Consider the following 20,605-nt stretch of genomic DNA (forward strand, 5'->3'; position numbering starts at 1 on the left):
AAATAATTTTGTTCATTGGCAATTCATATTTTAATTGGTAATGAATTTTTATTAGTTGGAAATTATTTTGTATTCATTGGTAATCAATGTTTCATAAAAAGTATTATTTGGTATGAAAAATTATTTTATGGTTTAATAATTTTTTATTGTGAATGAATTTGAAATAATTATTTTTTTTGTAATAAAAAATATTTTATTGTTTAATATGTATTATTTGGTGAGTAATATTTATTAATTAATATTAATTGGTATTTATTGTCAATTTATTGTTAATTTACTGGTTATTAATTTTTCAATTGTAATTGCTTTTAATAATTATTAATTGCTTGTAAATGATGTAGATTTAAAAAATAATTTAATTATTCATTATTTTAAATACAAAAATTATTTATAAGTATGTTATATTTAATTTCAACGCTATCTAACGTTTTCCTTACTGTTTCACTCCCTGGAGTTGGAGTAGTACATTTTACCCGTATGCTATCCAACGCTTTCCTTACTGTAGCACCCTCCGGAGTTGGAATAACATTTTTTACCCATAAGCTATCCAACACTTTCCCTACTGTTCCACCCTCTGGAGTTGGAATAGTAATTTTTACCCCTACGCTATCCAATGCTTTCCCTACTGTTATACTCTCTGGAGTTGGAATAGTAATTTTTACCCCTACGCTATCCAAAGCTTTCCCTACTGTTGCCGCCTCTAGAGTTGGAATAGTAATTTTTACCTCTACGCTATCCAATGCTTTCCTACTGTTACACTCTCTGGAGTTGGAATAGTAATTTTTACCCCTACGCTATCCAAAGCTTTCCCTACTGTTGCCCCCTCTAGAGTTGGAATAGTAATTTTTACCTCTACGCTATCCAACGCTTTCCCTACTGTTCCACCCTCTGGAGTTGGAATAATAATTTTTACCCACACGCTATCCAACGCTTTCCCTACTGTTCCACCCTCTGGAGTTGGAATAGTAATTTTTACCCCTACGCTATCCAACGCTTTCCCTACTGTTACACTCTCTGGAGTTGGAATAGTAATTTTTACCCCTACGCTATCCAACGCTTTCCCTACTGTTCCACCCTCTGGAGTTTGAATAGTAATTTTTACCCCTACGCTATCCAACGCTTTCCCTACTGCTACACCCTCTGGTGTTGGAATAGTAATTTTTACCCCTACGCTATCCAACGCTTTCCCTACTGTTCCACCGTCTGGAGTTGGAATAGTAATTATTACCTCTAGGCTATCCAACGCTTTCCCTACTGTAGCACTCTTGGGAGTTGGAATAGTAATTTTTACCCCTACGCTATCCAACGCTTTCCCTACAGTAGCACCCTCTGGAGTTGGAATAGTAATCTTACCCCTACGCTATCCAACATTTTCCCTACTGTTGCCCCCTCTGGAGTTGGAATAGTAATTTTTACCTCTACGCTATCCAACGCTTTCCCTACTGTAGCACCCTCTGGAGTTGGAATAGTAATTTTTACCCCTACGCTATCCAACGTTTTCCCTACTGTTGCCCCCTCTGGAATTGGAATAGTAATTTCTACCTCTACACTATCCAACGCTTTCCCTACTGTGGCAACAAATGGTAGCATTACTGTAGTTTTTTGGGGACTTTGAATAGTATTTTTATTTATTTAGCTATTTAATATTTATATTATTATTTTTTATAATATTGTATAATAATAATTTTAAAAATATTGAAAGTATATTTAATATTTTTATGTATTAAATATCATTATTTACTTTTTGTTTACGTTATTGTTTCATGTTTAGATGTATTTGTAATTTATATTTGTTAATAATTTTTGAGTTATTAAAATAATTGTTAAAACGTATTATTAAGTAAGTATATATTATATATTTTATGTATATGTTTAATTAATGTTATATTATTGTATATGTATTATTTATTAATTTTAAACATTATTAAATATTTGTAACTATGTTTATTTGGTTTATAAGTATTATTTACTTTATTTTACAATTTTTGTAATTACAAAAAAACAACATTTTTAATTGCGATATTTTTAACTTCGATATTTTTTTTCTTCATATATTTGTACTTACCATCTTGTAGATAGATTTCGATATTCTTGCCTTCGATATTCCAGCGTCGATTTTTCTGTAGGTCGATATTTTGTCTGTCGATATTCTGTCAGTGATTTGCATTGCTGCCACTAGGCCTAGCGCTGATACATGTTGCTGCTCCCACCACATCCACATCTCCGCCCCCTGAAGTGTCAGTGTCGCACGGTGCAGCAGACATTCCTCCTCCGGCCCCTGAGGTGTCACTGTGACACAGTGCTGGAGAAAGGCCAGCACCACCCACACATGAGGCACATGGAACAGCAGAGGACGAAGACGCAAATGAAAGCGCCATCTTGGTAAGAAGGAAGCAGTAGCATTCATCTCCACCATATGGCCGGTTTCAGCTTGGTACTGCCCTCTGCATCATCACATTCCACTGTCCCCCGATACACTCAGCGACACTCACCTTGGACCTCGCAATAGACTGCCATATTATGTGTGATAGCCAATGACACAGCAATCAGACTGGGGACTGAACTCTTTCTCTTCCTTTGGACTTGTCATTCCCTGAAGGACTCTGGCTGGCCCTCCATGGGCCAACATTGTAAAGTGGGTTGCCCTGTACTGCTCCAGATGCAACACTCCACTGAATGTGGATTAAACATTCCGAATCACACAGATGTGTCGTGTCTATGGTCTTTCATGTGTGGTAGTATTTATGAATGTAGCGTCAGTGAATTCCTCCTGTGTCCATGTGGCTCATGTCGTTGGACTTGGTTCACAGGGTGACCCATTGCAGAATGTTGTCCGGGTGGAGCCAACGCAACAACAGCGACACGCGCATTTATTACTTCCTTGTCCAGACCCGTACGGAACCACGTCCAGATCCCTGGGGTCAATGTTCAAACCCTTACGCTGGACTGGCATACGCCAGGCCAGCCCACTACGCTTGAGCTCCAGGGGGGGCAACAATGCCAAATATCAGCATGCCACGGCCACTCCCTCATGGCTGATATACACCCACACCCCACCCATCCAGCACACGCGTCACACATTGACCGGGCCAATAAAAAGGGACGGGCACGTGCACACTGCCATTTTCAACCTCTCTCTGGGTGTATCCGTGTGGTGTGCATGTAGGCATGGGGGTCCAGGGGCCTGTGACATCACCTTCCGCAGGCCCTGAGGTGACATGAAGGTGTTCACATCATGATACCCAATCATAGAGGGTCCATGACTAGTGGGGCACAGACTTGGTGGCCCCGGATACACTGCTGCAGACACAGGCACTGCTGGTGTGCAGCCTGTGATGATGCCCCGTCCCGGCGTCCGGATGGCTCAGCTTTGTGTGCCCTGCTGGACCGCAGTACAAACCTGAGCCAGCGGGCAGCGCGGGCCTACCGCCACGTGGTGTTGCCTCCTGTATCACAGAGTTAGTGGCACCTCATGGGCTGAGCGGGTGTGCAGCCTGCGATGATGCCATGTGCACTGGTATGTCCTCTTCCATGGAGAAATCAAGACCCAACACCAAATGTGAGACCTGGGGGCCCGCGGAGTGGAGCTGCATGATGTAGAGGGTGACATGTCCTTGGACCCAGTCTTGCACTGGCATGTGGTGGGCCCTCATTTCTACACGCCGGTGGCGGAAGGTGAACAGTGAGGCCTGGGTGTACAGGGGCGGGCATACACCGCTAGGTGGCAGGAGGGGCTGGGCTGCAGCTGCCTGGGTGCGCAGGGGCAGACAGGTGATGATGTCGCGTGCAATTGTATGTACTTTGCCATTCAGGTATCTGGACTCTGTTTCAGATGACGGGTCTGTCACAGATGTGGGACCTGGTGTACTGCACTACAAACCGGCACGTGGTTGGAGACACACCGATGGCAGCGGGTGAGCAGTGTGGCCTGGGTGCGTAGTGTCCACACTCTCACTCCCTGTCCCTCTCTTCTTTTCTCTGTGTCTCTCTCCTTCTCTGTCCATCTATCTCTCTCTCCCCCTCTCTGTCCATCTATCTCTCTCTCCTCCTTTCTGTCCGTCTATTTCTCTCTCCCCCTCTCTCTTTCTCCTTCGCTCTCTCTCTGTCCCTTGATGTGTGCAGGACACACCTTCTCATCATGATTTTTGTCTTGCAGGCTTGGACCTACGGAGTGTCCCGAGGTGTGCCATCATGTGTCTTCATTTCTGTTCTGTGTTTGTTTTAATACATTTTCATTTGTTGCTTTGAAGGTGATGCTCATTTTTGTGCTGATACATGCATGTAACCAGATGTGATTGTGCAACATCAGGGGGAATACTTGGTACATGATTCTCTGTAGTTGATGTGGGATGTCTTTGTCCGGGGAGGGGGGTCCAGGGAGGGGGGGTCCTGCGGGTGGTGGCGGTGGGTGTTGGTGCCCTCTTGGGTGTCCGGGCTGCATAACCAGTGGCTCCATGGCATCTGTTGTTCTTATGGTGTGGCTCTGGCCTTGGCTCCCGTTTGTGCTGCAGGCTGTGGTCGGACTTTACACGAGGTCAGAGCAGATGTTAGTTTCCTGCTGCTAACGCGCCTTATCGCATGTTTTGTGATCTTATCTCCGATCTGGCTGCACGTTGAGAATGGTGGAGTGTGGTGTTGTGGCAGCTTTTTGCTTAGGAAAGCCTACTCAGCATCTCATTAGCAATAGTTGCGGGGGTTATCTGTGGCCATGTTTTTTTATGGCTGCTATCGCAGGTAACCTGGTGCTATGGCATTATAGCACCAACTTGTGAATGGGGCAATACATTTAACACGACTTTGGCTGCGATAAAGTGCAGTTAACTCAGCGATAGCTCCTTGAGAATATGCCCCTGATTGTATTGTGAAAGACCAAACAAAAAGAAGCAATCCAGTGATTATATTTGTGTAATCTCACCATAGTTTCTACAAAGACTAGTTCTCAGTCTCAACAGTCAGTGAGTTTGCAGCCAGGCTTTGGTGGCAATTCGCCAAGTATGAGGTGTGTCAGTTGTATGTTATGTTATGTTACGCGGGTTTTATAAAGCGCTCAGCTACTCAAGAAGAGTGTCCTGGCGCTATCAGACCAAGCAGGCACCAAGCAAGAGGACTAGATGAAATTATTGTCCAAACAGCCATGTTTTGAGATCTTTTCTGAAGGCAAGGAGATTATCTGTCTTCCGCAGAGACAGAGGCAGAGCATTCCAGAGTTGGGGTGCCAGACATTTAAAGGAGTGACCCCCCACGCAGGCTCACCTAATTACAGGAAGCGTAGCCAAAGCTAACGCTGCAGAGCATAATGATCTGGAAGGAAGATAAAAGCCTATTCTTTTCCTAAGATAGCGGGCACCAGTACAGTGAAGGGCCTTAAATGCCGTGGTTAAAACCTTGAATGAAATCCGTTTGCGTACCGGCAGCCAGTTAAGAGACTTAAGAAGAACTGCCGTATTAACACTGTCCCGCTAGCCCCAAGATCTGTGGTTTAAAAGTAAGACCATTGTCCAACTTTACTCCACGATTCTTGGACGCGAAAGTGGCCTCAGATGGAGGAAACATATCCACTGGCCACCAGGACTTCCAGCACGGGTCCGGAGGGCAGCCAAAAAAAAGAACCTCGGATTTATCTGAGTTACATTTCAGGTGGTTCACATGGAACCACGAGAACACGGCCCCCAAACAGTTATTAATACTCTCTCCGTCAAAAACAGTCTTCTCTTCACATGTGAAAAGAAGCTGTGTATCGTCGGCGTATGATACAATCCGGGCACCATAGGACTCCGCCAGTGCCGCCAAAGGGGACATGTAAATGTTGAAAAGAGTGGGGCTCAAAATCGACCCCTGGGGCACTCCCACCTCCACTGGCGGCACTACGGCTGAGTACGGAGGGGCCCAAATTGTTTGTTGGCGGTCAGATAGAAAAGACTCAAACCAACTAAAAGCCGTCTCCCTCAAACCAATCTCATAGAGTCTTGAAAGGAGACGGTTGTGGGGGGCAGTATCAAAAGCCGCCGATAGATCCAACATCACCAGCATCACCTTTCCTCCATCATCCAAGGCCTCCTTGATGTTTTCCGTAACCTCCAGCAGTGCTGTTTCAGTGCTCATATTTGCACGGAAGCCAGACTGGGTCTGATGGAGGACGTCATGAGACTCTAGAAAATTAGAGAGAGCAGAATGCACATGCTTTTCCACAACCTTAGCAAATGCCGGGAGAAGGGAAATAGGTCTATAGTTGGCATGAATGCTGAGGTTGGATTTCTTCAGGAGAGGAAGAATAAGAGCCTGCTTCCAGGCCAGAGGAACAACTCCAGTATCAAGAGATTGATTTAAGACCGGGTTGATTATGGGATTAATAACTTGAGCTATTTTGGCGAGGAACTTAGGAGGGCAACGATCCATCGGAGATCCAGATTTTTATTTGGATAAGAGATCCAGTGAGGCCGCTAGGGAGAGGGCCGGAAAGTTAGAAAGTGACGGCCGCTCAACGGCGGGAGATGATATCAGGAGAATCGAATTTGGGGTCACCAAAGAGTCTGACGGCGCAAAGGACGCCTGAATGGTTTTGATTTTACTTGCAAAAAAGTCAGCTATTTGAGTAATCCACAGTTCAGAATGAGAGCACTTCGCTGCTATGGATGACGGTGATGTAAATTCCTTCGCTATCGCAAAGGTATCTTTACTGGTGTTAGCGGCCGCTTCTATTCTTCTGGTAAAATAAGAATTTTTCTCCCAAATAATTTCTTTATGATAGGCCTTGGTGCGCTCCCTGTAGGCTCCCTTTAAAGACCCATCATAGTTTTGACGCCAAGCCCTCTCAGCCTTCTTGCAAAGCCGTCGACTTTCATTGAGTGCAGGTGTAAACCAGGGTGCCGATGCCCGAATGGTGTTTTTACGAGCAGCCTGAGGGGGTGCCAACTCCTCAAGGTGGTGCGCGAGCCACATCTGAAAGAGATCTAAATCTGCCTCTAAATCACCTGTAAACCGGCAGGGATATGCCGTCAGAGACTGTGCTAGCATGTCCGGTGACATGCGATGAAAAGCGTGCGAGGCCAGGGACTGACGACACATGGAATATCAAAGTTCACCAGATAGTGGTCAGACCACAGTACAGGAACAAGAGGAGCGACTACAATAGGAGTCGTGGAGAAAATTTGGTCAAGTATGTGGCCTTTATTATGAGTGGGGGTAGAGAGCCCAAAGGATTAGTGGTATCCAGGATCTTGATAGTATCCGCCGCGTCAGCCACATCCATGTGGATGTTAAAGTCACCCAAAAGAAGGCAATGCTTAATTTTTGTACTTAGAGATGAAATGGCAGCATGAAGCTCCTCATGAAATAAGCCAAGCGGGCCCGGGGGCCTATAAACCAGCAGCCCAGCACAGGATTGATGAGGTGAAAGTGACAGGCAGAAGCCAAGGGCCTCTGCCCCATCGATATCATCTGTAGGGACAATGGAACAAGCAAAACGCTTGTCAACCACTAGTCCGACCCCTCCTCCCCTGCCGTTTGCCCGATCCTTTCTTAGCATAAAATAGTTCTGGGGAAGGGCATTGGCAACATCTGGACCCGAAAACTCGTCCAGCCAAGTCTCGGTTAAAAAAAGACAAGCCGGCTTGGACTCGGATAGCAAATTAAAGAGATCTAGAGAATGTTTACTAAGTGACCGAGTGTTGAGGAGTGAACAGGTGACATTGTTTTGCAACACCCCCACACCCAACCCCAGATTAGGGGGGTTAACCCACACAAGAGAAGGCTTTGACATGGAGCCGTTGGCCCATGTCCATCCACACCTGGGGCCGCACATATTGCCCTTAGAACTGTTGGGAAAAATTGTATGACAGCTTCCAATGCTTTCCCTTAATGCCATGAGCTGTGCTGAAGTGTATTTAAGCACCTTACCTGGGGAGTGACCAGATGAAACACCCGCCGACCGCCCCCGACCGCCTCCGGGACGCTGACGGGCGTAGATGGTCTTTCCTTTGGCGCTCCTTCGGCGCGTGGAAGGCGCATCCGCTGTTTGCGTCCGCTGCGCAGGGCCATGACCGCCTAGATTTATAGCGTCACAGCGCGATCTAGCAAAGCCTGGACCGCCGACCTGCGAGCCTGCCTCCCCCAAGATGGCCGCTGAAGTTACAGGCAGCCTCCTAATCCCCAACTGCAGCTCAGCTCCTGATCGGCTGAGTAAATGCAAAAGTGGCGGAATTCGGCGGCAATTGAGGCAATAGTACGGTGGGTATACAAAATTCAATAATTAAAATTTTATCCCGAGCAAGCTCGTGTCTCCCGGCTTCCGCCTCAGGAGAAATACCGAGGTGCAGGGAAATACGGCGCAGGTTATGTCTGTGGAGATGGCATCTCAGCATATTAAGCACCTACACAAATAAAGAGGCCAAAGTTAGAGTAGCTACATTAGTTATTGAACATCCCGAAAGGTAGATACATGTTAAATGTTATTTGCATATCTAGATGATAGATTAGTCGTATCCATACTTTTTAAAGACAAACTCATATAGGGCGTTCACGGACATATTCCAATATTCAAGATTGTTTTTCACTTCATTGCAGTCTTACCAAGGATACTTTTGCAGAAAGGGTCTCCTGTTCTTTTGTCTTGTACATTCCTAATTCAATATGTTTTTCTTCCACCATCTTATCATACTGGTGCTGAAAAACAAATTCAAGTTATAAATACATTGTCTTCTTAAATTAACAATACATGATTCAACTAGAAAAACATGCATATACAGCATTTACAGCACCTGGAGAAGATACTTTGGTAAAATATTTGTTTCTCAATGACTGTTTATTCACCAGTCAGATCACTTAGGCCTGTAGATTTTACCAAGATATCAGGACATCAGGCTGGATCCACAATAGTTTAACACCCCCTCACAGGACCAAGTGGCATCACAGCAAGTATGTATGTATGCCTGAGCATCTACAGTGCAAATATAGATGCAAATCAATGGAGAGCTGTATAAAATGGATATTTTACAGCCAGTAGTCCAGGAGAGAGTCGGTATTTGAGGGAGAAACAGCCGCAGTCCGTGCAAATAACAGCGGTGGGGCGGTGTAAGGGGCGATTTCGAGGGCCGTTGCAGAGGGGAAATTATTCATTTAATTTTCCCTCAGCATCGTCCCTCGAAATACCCCCTTACACAGCCCCACCGCTGTTACCTGCCCGGACTGTGGCTGGGGAGAAAGCTTGGTTGAAGCACCATAGGAGATTCTTTACAGTCAAAAAAGAATGCTCTGCTTGAAGGTCAGGGCAACAAGGGGTGTAACAGAGCAGTGGGTGGAACAGAATGCATCACAGAAAAGCTAGGGGGCATATTACCAACCAATAGAGATAATTTTTGTCTCTAACTTGTTTAGAGACAAACATTATCGCCGCAAATCGGCGATTTTTTTCGCAGATAAACCTTGCTATTAGCAAGGTTTATCGCAAATGCGATAAAAAACGGCCGCAATGCATGAATATCGCTGAAAAGTCAGCGATATTCATGCATTATCGAGAAAATGCTCTTAGCCATGTTATCCACCTCCCATTGGTTAACATGGCTAAGAACTGCTCAGGGCAGGTGTTAGCTTTTGGAGATATTCGCGCTTAGCGCGAATATCTCCAAAAGTTGGTAATAGGAGATAGCGATGTTAGCGACTGTTTCCAGTCGCTAACATCTTGGCACGCCCACTTTGCATGTCATTAGTGATAAATATCACTGACATGCAAAGCGGGGCCCAAGATGGTCGCTATCTCCTATTAGCTGTCGCTAACTGGTGTTAGCGACAGCTTGGTAATAGGGAGATAATTTTATCTCCGCTTTCTTGGCTTTTAAAGCCAAAAAAGCGGAGATAAACCCCCTTGATAATATGCCCCCAGGTTAGTCAAATCCCGAATATCGACAGGACAGACTATCGCAATATCACGGGACAATACACTGAAAGAAAAAGTTACATACCTGTGATAACAATCTTACTGGTGGATACTCTAGCTACCTGTAGATTCCTCATCTCTCGAATAGGCCCACATGCCAGACCAGACCCAAAAACTTTGAAGTTCTCACATCACTGGTAGGGGAAGCTGGCTTTGTATCGACACCTGACAGGAGCTGGCTTTGTATCGACACCTGACGAGGCATTAGATGATACCACGAAAGCCATTTAGAACCCCACCGGAGTAGCAACATCATTCTCCATTCATTTTTTTCCACCTTCGAGGTGAGTTGATGGCAAGACATTGATAAAGTTGTGCAGTACCAAAAGTAATATGGAGACAAACTAACTCTCCCTATCACATACTGTAGGAAACTGGGATTTTGTTGCAGGAGTCCCCCCCCTTTTTGGCTGGTATTTGATGAAACTTGGAGTGAAGTGCACTTGGTTCTTGCTGCTAACCAGGTCTGCAGTGCCAGTGTTCTTTCCCCCAGTGACCAGGCCTTTAGCACCTCTGTAAGGCCCTAGTAAGTGGTACCTCTTGTACCTAGGGCATAGGTACTAAAGAGGGTCCTAAAGAGCGGCAGCATTTCTTGTGCCACTCTAAGGGACCCAGCACCAAGTTCACAGACTGCCACAGCAGGCAGTGCAACAAGGTGCTCTAAAAAGTGAAAACGGGCTTGACTAAGGTAGCGGCAGAGTAGCAGCCCTTCTGTGTAACTCTGCTGTGTGTGGCCCATAAAGCACCGTCTGGGTCAGTGCTAGAGCCACTTTCCAACTGTAGGGTTGTGCTGCGAGCACCCACTCCTCTGGCACTCACTGCAGATGTGAGAGCTGCTGCAGGGCAAGGAAGATTGGGCAGCGATGGCCTCTGTGACTTGTATCTAAAATAAACAGATATTGGTTTGCTGTCTGACCAATTCTTCATTTAGTATGGAAGGCTGAGAGGTGGTCGTGAGTTACCTGGGTGACCCTATACTGGTCATTTCCTTCAGTTGGCGCCTGAACAGGAACTCCTTTGGGTGAGTGCCCTATCCCCTTCCGTGGATGAGGGGAGGTCGAGGCCATCGTCGGGTCAGACAGACGGATTCAGGATCCCTGCACAAAGAGTTCCTGGTATTCGGAGCTGCCTCTTCTGTTCTGCCAGACGGTGCCTTGCCCAACAGTAATCCCGACTGGAGTCCTGAACGGCGAAACTTTTGGTCCTGACTGTTTGGTCCGAAGATTCGGCAGTGGTGAATTAATTTGTTGTACCTGCGTATACCAGGTGAGTCTGTTTTGGTTCTTTGTGGATATGGTATCATTTTGGTTTGTATTTGGTACAATCTTAGAACTCTCTTTTCGAAAAAAGCAATTGCAATTGTTTTGCTAGGCTTAAAATAGTGAACTTGTTTTCTTTTGAAAATGCCTAGTGCTAGTAAATTGTTTTCTTTGTGCTGTCGTTGTTGTTTTGCTGCAGCTCAATTGAAGGAAAGTCAGCTGGCGCCTCCAGAAGGCACTCCGAATTTTGACATGTAAGTGAAGCAGTGTCTTGGCCCTATTATGTTTAGTACGTTATGGCACAAATATACAAGGGACAACGCTGAGTTGCAGTGGCCGTTGACGGGTACTTTTGATGAACAAAAGTGGAGTATTTACAAGAACAGTTGTTCAAGAGACGAAGTAAGCAGTCTAAGTTTGATTCCCTCAGAACATGAAAGAAAGCAGCTAGACAGAAGCGACTGAAGGCAGAAAAAGAGGTCCGGAAGGGGAGGATGCAGACACTGACTCAGAAAGCGGAAGCATACAACAGGGGAAAAGCAGTAAAAGATTGCTAGAAGGTTCCGATTACAAATTGATAAATCATATTCGGTTCAAGAAGAAGATGATACTTTTGTGGAAGAATTGTTAGATATCCGACCCCCGCCTCCATATGCCCCACAAAGAATATATCCCACTGTTCTGGAGCCCTCACAGCCACCCGTTACAGTTGTGTCCACTGTCTCTGTCCCTGTATCTACTGCTGTTGTTTCAATGGCTGAGGCTTTGGCTCCTCCTCCTCCCATCTTTCTTTTGTATCTTTGCCGTCTGTGGTGACTGTTACTGTTAGTACCCCTGCCACACCTATTGTCTTGGCATTCCTTTCGCCAGCTTTTTCTCCTGCGACACAACCATCAGTGACATTAGTGCCTGTAACTTCTGTTACTTCTCCTACTATGGTTTTTCATTCCGCGACATTAATAATTAGCGGGACTCTGGTATGTGGATTTGAGGATAGGGACTGGACAAACTTTAAGGAGCGCATGGGACCGTTAGTGCGATCCGATGTGGGAGATGATGAGAAACAGGTAACAGCTAACCAGGCTGCACAGTGGGCCCATAATCCTATTTATAGTGTAGAGGATGTCTGGGTGACTATGAGAGATTTTGAGTCTTTTATGCAGCAGCATACCTTAAACACATATACGCAACACTAATTGGTCTTTGGCAACAGTGTTTAGATGCGGAGGCACCTCAAATTTTAGTTGACATAAGAGATGGGGTGTAAATTAGTGAATTGAGGCAAGGACAGGTTTATTCTAATGTTTCGACAATAATAGCATATAGGGGACGACTACATGAGAAAAGTCCCAGGTCCGTGTCTCAGTTTCCAATGCGGGAGGTTCATCCTATATATCATCCAGAAATACCGGAATTAGCGGATGGCTGATCTTGTTACTATAGTGAGGGAGGTGGCCCTTTTGAGGAACAATGGGTTTATATTCCTTGGAAAAGAAGCAAAGTTTGGTCTCTTAAGAGTCATTTGCCTGACCCTACTAAACATCCTACCGCTTATTATAAAGAATTGACAGAAGCTGCCTCTTCTACTGTAATGACTCTTGCTGATATTGAGATTTTTTTGGTCTGTTGGTTCCGGTTGTTATTTGAAGGCAGGTGCATACTCAAGATCATGTTGCGGAGTTCTGAGGTACATGGGATGTGATGAAAGGATGGGATCAGGAAAGGAAGCCAGGTGATAAACCCCGAGCTGACATACTTGCTTTGCCTAGTCGTATTATTACATATATGCATTTTCTTATTCCACAGAGAAAAGTAGATTGGGACAAATTGTCGGCTTGTTGACAAAAGAAAGATGAGAGGGTGTCAGATATTTTCACCCGGTTTGAAGACATGTTTTTCGATTACAGTGGGCAGGATTTGGCTATTGAGTGAGGTGTTCAGTTGTATGTTAATAGATTTATTTCTTATTTGCTTCCTGAGATTGCAACTCTATTTCAGGGTTATGAAAGTACTTGGTCCAGCTCTTCCCCTTCTGTTATATTGAATATGGCACAGTATTATGAGCATAGGGATAACGAGAAAAAGGAGAGGACAGAGAAAAAGCGTAATGATTTGAAGACAAAGGTGTTGTTACAGCAGGCGTTCAGAGGGAAGGGCAGAGAACGTGGTGGTCCTGCCTGACAGCTTCCAAGCACTAGTAGGAAGCCGAAAACTACGCCTTTGGGGCCGAATCAGTGTGCGTACTGTAAGGATTAGGGACATTGGAGTGGTGAATGTCCTGTGCTTTTGCAGAAGGTGGCGGTCCATAAAGGACGTGGTTCTTGTGGACGGGGTCATGGAGCTGGTGGGACTGACAGGGCTCAGAACGCAGCAGCCTCACAGGATCGTTCTGATAATAATTACTTTGATGACCCTCGTGAGGTAAGTATTATCATGATGATTACGATATGGAGGAAGTGACAGGAATGTCTTACAGCTAGGACAGCCAGGGACAGAGTGGGGGATCAGTTCAGATACCTGAACGTTCGACTAAGGAATTTTTGGTGGACGCAGGTGTAACAAAGAGTTCTTTTTCTCGAAATGTGGTCCTCGGGCGGCTCTGTCTGGCCATAATCACGTTTCAGTAGGTTTTTCTGGTGTACCGGTTGTAAGCCCCATTTCAAAACTAAACAGTGTTTGTCTAAAGATCCTTCTCTTCCTGTTGAATTTGCTGACGTACAACCCTCTTTGTGGGCAACAGGTGATATAGACGTGGGACTGCTGCCGAAACCACCAGTTCCCATACAAGTTATGGATGGTGCTATTTTTCCTCGTATTCCTCAGTATAAAATACCACATGCAGGAGAGCGAGCCTTATTGAACGAGTTACTTACTTTCGGAAAACAATGTATCTAGTTGAGACACAGTCTAGCCGCAGATTCCTTAACTTAGAATATCCCCAGGCGTCAGATTGGATCCGGAAATCTTTTTTGCCAGCAGTACCGCTGCACGCCGGGGGGCAGCATCGCCCGGGTCCGTCTTGACATCGTCCATGGAAGTGATGTAAATGGAGCCATATAAGTCCCACTCTGCGTGCTGACGTCAGTTTTCTATTGTGAATCCTTTCGCGCTACAACACGGAGCCACTACAATAACTGTGAGAGCATAGGAACAGTGTGCCAAAAAAGGAGCAAAAACCGTTGAAACAACAATGATAAGAAATCATATAATGAGAAACAACACCATGTTGAAAAAGTACTCAACACTTGAATGGACTAAAGGGACGAAGAGAGCACCCGCACCAGGAAATGTCCCTCCAAAGCGAAGAGCCATGCCCCCCCTAAGAGGCAACTGCAGTGGAAATGAATGACATGACAAACAAAAGGCAGTTCGCAACCACAGGATGGAACTGTGTGAAAAACAGTCTGTAACCACAGGATGGAACTGAAAAGGACCAAAGGACTGGAATAACATGACTCATGGTAAGTGACCAGACGTGAACATCCACATAGAATGGTCTCCACACCGCCCACAATGACCTATGAAATGAACCATAGTCAAATAGAATCTCAACCCAATCAACTGCAGCATATACAAGGAGACCCTAAAGAAATAGGGAGAAACAGGCAAGGGCGGAGGGAGGGTAGGAAAACATGAGTATCTCCACGCTGGAAGAAGCACAAGTTACTACTTGTGTAACGATATATCTGTAAGAGACATTAGTTAGTGATAGATTCCTTACCTTAGAATATCCCCAGGCGTCAGACTGGATCCGGAAAGGTTTGCGTAGCAATGCCCCTGCGCGTCGGTAGGCGTCGTCTGCAGCGCCGCGTCCGTCGTCGGCGTCGTTAGCGCCGGAATGACGTCGTCGGAGTACTTAGACGCCGCTGACGTCAGTTCTGATACACAGCTTTTCCGCGCCAGATACGCAGAGCCATGATAGAACAAACACTGGTGCCAAGAAACTAGGGCCCTGAAAGGGGATGACCTTAACCCTAGATATCGGTTCGCAGAATGGGGAGGATGGGTGGGCCGGTAAGGAATCTATCACTAACTAATGTCTCTTACAGATATATCGTTACACAAGTAGTAACTTGTGCATCTGAAAGAGACACGTTAGTGATAGATTCCTTACCTTAGAATAGATACCCCAGCAATACCAACCCCGGTGGTGGGTCTGCGAACCAATAATCACACCAGAAAGTCCTGGAGGACGGAACGGCCAAAGAAGCCATCCCTCCGGACTTGGCTGTCCAGGCAGTAGTGTCGTGCGAACGTGTGCAGCGAGGCCCACGTAGCTGCCTGGCAAATGTCCTGTAAGGGCGCACCTCGGCCCAGGTTGTAGTTGCCGTGGCCCGAGTGGAGTGAGCCCTCAATCCAACAGGGAGCTCCTTCTTAGCCATGGTGTAACATGCCTGGATACACAAGATGATCCACTGGGAGACGGTCCGCTTGTGTACCGCCTTCCCCTTCTTAGCACCCACGTAGCCAACAAAGAGTTGGTCATCCACCCGGAACTGGAGTGTGCGATCCAAATAGAATGAGAGCTCACGTTTTGGGTCCAGACGGTGAAGCCGCTCTTCCTCTTTAGAGGGATGCGGAGGCGGAAAGAAGGTCGGCAAGGTGATGGACTGCCCAATGTGGAAGGCTGAGACAACCTTGGGCAGGAAAGATGGCTTCGTACATAACACAACCTTGTCCGGATGGACAGAAAGGAAAGGTGGAGTACAAGAAAGGGCCTGGAGCTCACTCACTCTCCTGGCAGAGGTGATGGCAACCAGGAAAGCAGTCTTTAGAGTGAGAAGACGAAGAGGACAGTTGTGAAGTGGCTCAAGGGGAGCGCACATCAGGAAGGTAAGAACAAGGTTCAAGTCCCACTGGGGCATCACGAAGGGAACAGGAGGGAACATGTGCGTGATGCCCTTAAGAAATCGATTTACAATAGGGGACTTGAACAAAGAAGGCTGATCAGGTAGCCTTAAGAAGGAAGAAAGGGCAGAAAGGTAGCCCTTGACAGTGCCCAGAGCAGAGCCCTGCTGGGCAAGAGAAAGAAGGAAGAGGAGAACCTCAGAAAGGGGGGCAGAGAGTGGATCCACAGCCTTTGCTGTGCACCATGCCACAAATCTGTTCCACCTGCAGGTGTATACCGACTTCGTGGAGGGACGCCTGGCTGCCAGAATGACATTACAGACTTCGGGAGGCAAGTCAAATGGCCTCAACTGTCGCCACTCAATCTCCAAGCTTGTAGGTGGAGACTGGACAGGTTCGGGTGGAGGACCGTCCCCTGCTGCTGCGACAGAAGGTCCTCCCGAAGGGGCAGGCGAATCGGGGGATCGACTGACATGCTGAGTAGCTCGGGATACCAGAATCTTCGTGCCCAGTCGGAGCCACATGGATGACTTGGGCCCGGTCGCGCCTGATCTTCTTCAGCACTCGGGGCAGAAGTGGTATAGGCGGGAAGGCGTACAACAGACCGCAACTCCACTTGCGACGAAAAGTGTCTCCGAGCGAGTGCCGCCTTGGAAATTCCAACACGCAGAACTGATGACATTGCGCGTTCTCTTTGGTGGCGAATAGATCTAACCAAGGCTCTCCCCATTGCTGAAAGAGGCCTTGCGCCACGTCCGAGTGGCGCAAGGCATTCGTGATCCATCATGCACTGACGGCTGAGTTGGTCCGCCCTGGCATTCAGAGAACCTGCCAGGTGTTGAACTACCAGGGACACACCCTGACTTTCCAGCCACTGCCAGAGGCGCAGAGCCTCCTGGCATAGGGTCCACGACCCCACCCCGCCCTGTTTGTTGCAGTACCACATGGTGGTGGTGTTGTCCGTGAACACCTGCACTACACTCCCCTGGACAGAGGGGAGGGATGCCTTCAGCGCTAGACGAATCGCCCGTAACTCCAACAGGTTGTTGTGGAGCCGGGCCTCCGCCGGAGACCAGAGTCCTCTGATCTCCGCCTCTCCCATGTGGCCACCCCAGCCCTGGAGGGACGCGTCCGTCACAACTACGTACTCCGGGTGGGGTAGGGAGAGGGATCTGCCACTGACCCAATCGCAGTCCGTGAGCCACCACTGCAACTGTCTTGCAGTGCCCTCCGAGATCAAGACGTGATCGGACAGGTTGCCCTGATGCTGTGCCCACTGAAACTTCAGGTCCCACTGCAGAGCCCGCATCCGCCACCGGGCGTGACGCACCAGTAGGATGCAGGAGGCCATCAGCCCCAGAAGCCGCAGCGTCAACCTGACCGACACTTGGGATAAAGGCCGAAAGATGGGAATCAGAGCCTGAATATCCCGAACCCGCTGTTCGGGAGGGTAAACCCGAAACTGCGCCGAGTCTAGAACCGCTCCGATGAAGAGGAGCTTCTGAGAGGGACACAGGTGCGACTTCGGCACATTGATGGAGAACCCCAGCAAATGCAGGAGGTCGGCCGTAGTCTGGAGGTGGCTGACGACTGTCTGGGGCGAGCCCGCCTTTAACAACCAGTCGTCGAGGTAGGGGAAGACTGACACCCCTAACCTGCGCAGATGAGCTGCGACCACCGGCATCACCTTCGTGAACACCCGTGGGGCGCTGGTAAGGCCAAAGGGGAGCACGGTAAACTGAAAGTGCTCGTGGCCTACTGTGAACCGCAGGTAACGCCGGTGGGCCGGCAGGACGAGGATGTGAAAATAAGCGTCCTGCAAGTCCAACGCTACCATCCAGTCTCCGGGGTCCAGGGCAGCTAAGACCTGAGCCAAAGTCAGCATCTTGAACTTCTCTTGACGGAGGAAGCCATTGACGTTCCATAGGTCCAAGATCGGGCGCAGGCCCCCCTTGCCCTTCTTGGGCACCAGAAAGTAGTGGGAGTAACATCCACACCCTACTTCTGGCCCAGGAACGCGCTCGATGGCCCCCTTGGCCAAGAGGGCCGTGACTTCCTCTTGCAGAAGTTGCAAGTGATCCCCGACACGCGGTGGAATTGCGGTGGCGTGGCTGGAGGGGTCGCCTCAAAGGGGAGGGAGTAGCCCCTTCGGACAATTTGCAGCACCCACCTGTCCGATGTGACAGTGCGCCAGTGGAAGTGGTGATGGCGATCCCTGCCTCCCACAGGTGTCACATGGGCCTGAAAGCTCGGACTAGGAAGGCTTGGAGGCAGGTGCTGCGGAGGGAGGTGTGGACTGGCCTCGCCGCTGACCCTGACCGCCGTTGCCACGGCGGTTTCCACGGCCGCCACCGCACTGCTGGGTATTCTGCGGTGCATGGCTGGCAGCACGTGTGGGGACGCCCCTTCCGTGGCCACAAAAGGAGCGAAAGGCACCCGATTGCTGGCGCGTGGCCGAGAGGCCTAAGGACTTGGCCGTAGCCCTGGAGTCCTTAAAGCGCTCCAGCGCATGGTCTGCCTTGTCGCCAAAAAGGCGACGGCCATCAAACGGCATATCCAGGAGGGTGGCCTGGACATCGGCCGAGAAATTGGCGGACCTCAACCAGGCGTGGCGGCGAACCGCCACCGTCGTTCCCATCGCCCTGCCCAGTGAGTCCGTGGTATCCAGTCCACACCGGATAGAGTATCGTGCCACATCTCGACCCTCCACAAGGGCTTGGGCGAGTTTAGCCCGGACCTCCTTCGGGCATTGTGGCAGCACGTCCGCGACAGTGTCCCACAGGGTGTGGGTGTAGCGGCCCAAGAGACACGCGGTATTGACAGACCGCAGTCCCAAACTCAGGGACGAGAACACTTTCTTCCCGAACTGTTCGTATCTCTTGGATTCCCGATCGGGCGGGGCCGTCTGGAATGCGGTCTGGGAAGTGTAGGCCTGGATAACCAGGCTCTCGGGGTGGGATGGGTGGACAAAAAGCAAGGGACGCCCGGAGCCGGGCGGTAGCGTCTGGCCACGTTCCTATCCACAGGCGGACCCGTGGCGGGCTTGGACCAAGCGCCCACAAGAACGTCACATAAGGCTTCATTAAACGGTAGCAGAGGCTCACTGGAGCTTGCCTGCGGTTTAAGAACCTCAGTGAGGAGGTTAGTCCTCACGGCCGCAACGGGGAGCTCAAGGCCCAAGGCCTTGGCTGCCCTCGTTAACACTACACTATAAGCAGCCCCCTCCTCCGTAGCCACGGTGGGAGGGGAGACAAATCCAGTGTCTGGCGAGGTGTCAATACCACTGGCCTCCCCAAGCTCATATGTCCAGTCCTCTTGAGACTGGCACTCCTGTGCTGTGCCAGAGGGTCCTCAGACCCCTCCCAATCACCTCCGTCACCAGTCTCCTGTAACTCAGGGTCAACAGACTGGGCCTCCTCATGGAAATAAAAATCTCCAAAGGCTGTCGGAAGCGGCGCCCAACGGCGCCATTCCGGTGCCAGAGTCGGACCGAAGGGAAGATTGGGGACGGCGCCCGCAACGGGCGCCGGGGATGACACCCTCGGGGCCGGCACCGGTGAGGTCGTGAGGTCGACCGTCGACGACCCGGATCCGGAAGCGGGTCCGGTGAGGTCCTGCGGTGCCGGGACCAAAGTCGCCAGCGGCGCCGGGGCCGAAGCACCCGGCGGCGTCGGGGCCGAAGCTGCCCGACCCGCTAGGGCCTCCAGCCGGGACCGCTGGGCCCGAAGGCGCCGCGGGGCCTGGCTGAGGAGGGAGGGACTTCATGGCCATGAGGTACCGCTCGACCTCCTCCGGCGTCGCGCCGTGCCCAGGGACCCGAAGGTGTGGGGCAGGCGGCGACGCTTGCGACTCACTTGGAGCCGCGTGGGCGGTGTCGCCCGAACCCCTGGCCGCATCGTGCGAGCGTCGGGGTGGGTCGGAGGAGCGATGATGCCGCTCCGACCTCTCATGCCTCTTACCTGAGGACTTGGATCCCGACGACCGATGTCCACTCCCGGAGCTGCGATGACTCCGACCCCGCGACCGGTCCCTCGACCGCCCGTGGGACCGGGACCTGGAGCCGTGCGGTGCCGACTGCCGGAGCTCAAGCTGCTTGCGGGACCGCTCCCGCCTAGCCTTCGACGTCAGGGCCCGGCAGTCGGAGCAGGTGCGGTCGTCGTGGTCGAGGCCTAAGCACTTCAGGCACCGGCGATGGGGGTCCGTGACCGACATCAGTCGGTCGCACTTCGAACAGGGCTTGAACCCGGGCATCCCTACCGGCACCGTTGGAGTCGAAGACTCGAGTAGAAAAATGATCAAAAAGATCAAAAGTTTTAGTCAAAAAATTACTAGGAGTAGAGCTTCTCCGGATCTGCGCTAGCTGGCGCGGAAAAAAGAACTGACGTCAGCGCGCATGGGCGGCGTCTAAGTACTCCGACGACGTCATTCCGGCGCTAACGACGCCGACAACGGATGCGGAGCCGCAGACGACGCCTACCGACGCGCAGGGGTATTGCTACGCAAAAATTTCCGGATACAGTCTGACGCCTGGGGATATTCTAAGGTAAGGTATCTATCACTAACGTGT

General features: G+C 49.3%; 1 protein-coding gene across 12 annotated transcripts in view; it reads right to left on the reverse strand.

Annotated features, from left to right (window-relative positions):
• The window catches only part of SYCP1 (synaptonemal complex protein 1), a 6,803,167-nt gene that overhangs the window by 1,135,865 nt on the left and 5,646,697 nt on the right, over positions 1-20,605 (reverse strand). For all 12 annotated transcript variants that reach the window (XM_078644363.1, XM_078644366.1, XM_078644361.1 and 9 more), the window contains one exon: positions 8,569-8,661. In XM_078644363.1, the coding sequence (XP_078500489.1) occupies positions 8,569-8,661 (93 nt within the window). The remainder of the gene's footprint in view (positions 1-8,568; positions 8,662-20,605) is intronic.

The sequence above is a fragment of the Lissotriton helveticus genome, chromosome 5_1 (genome assembly GCF_964261635.1).
Source record: "Lissotriton helveticus chromosome 5_1, aLisHel1.1, whole genome shotgun sequence".
In the NCBI taxonomy this organism is placed as follows: domain Eukaryota; kingdom Metazoa; phylum Chordata; class Amphibia; order Caudata; family Salamandridae; genus Lissotriton; species Lissotriton helveticus.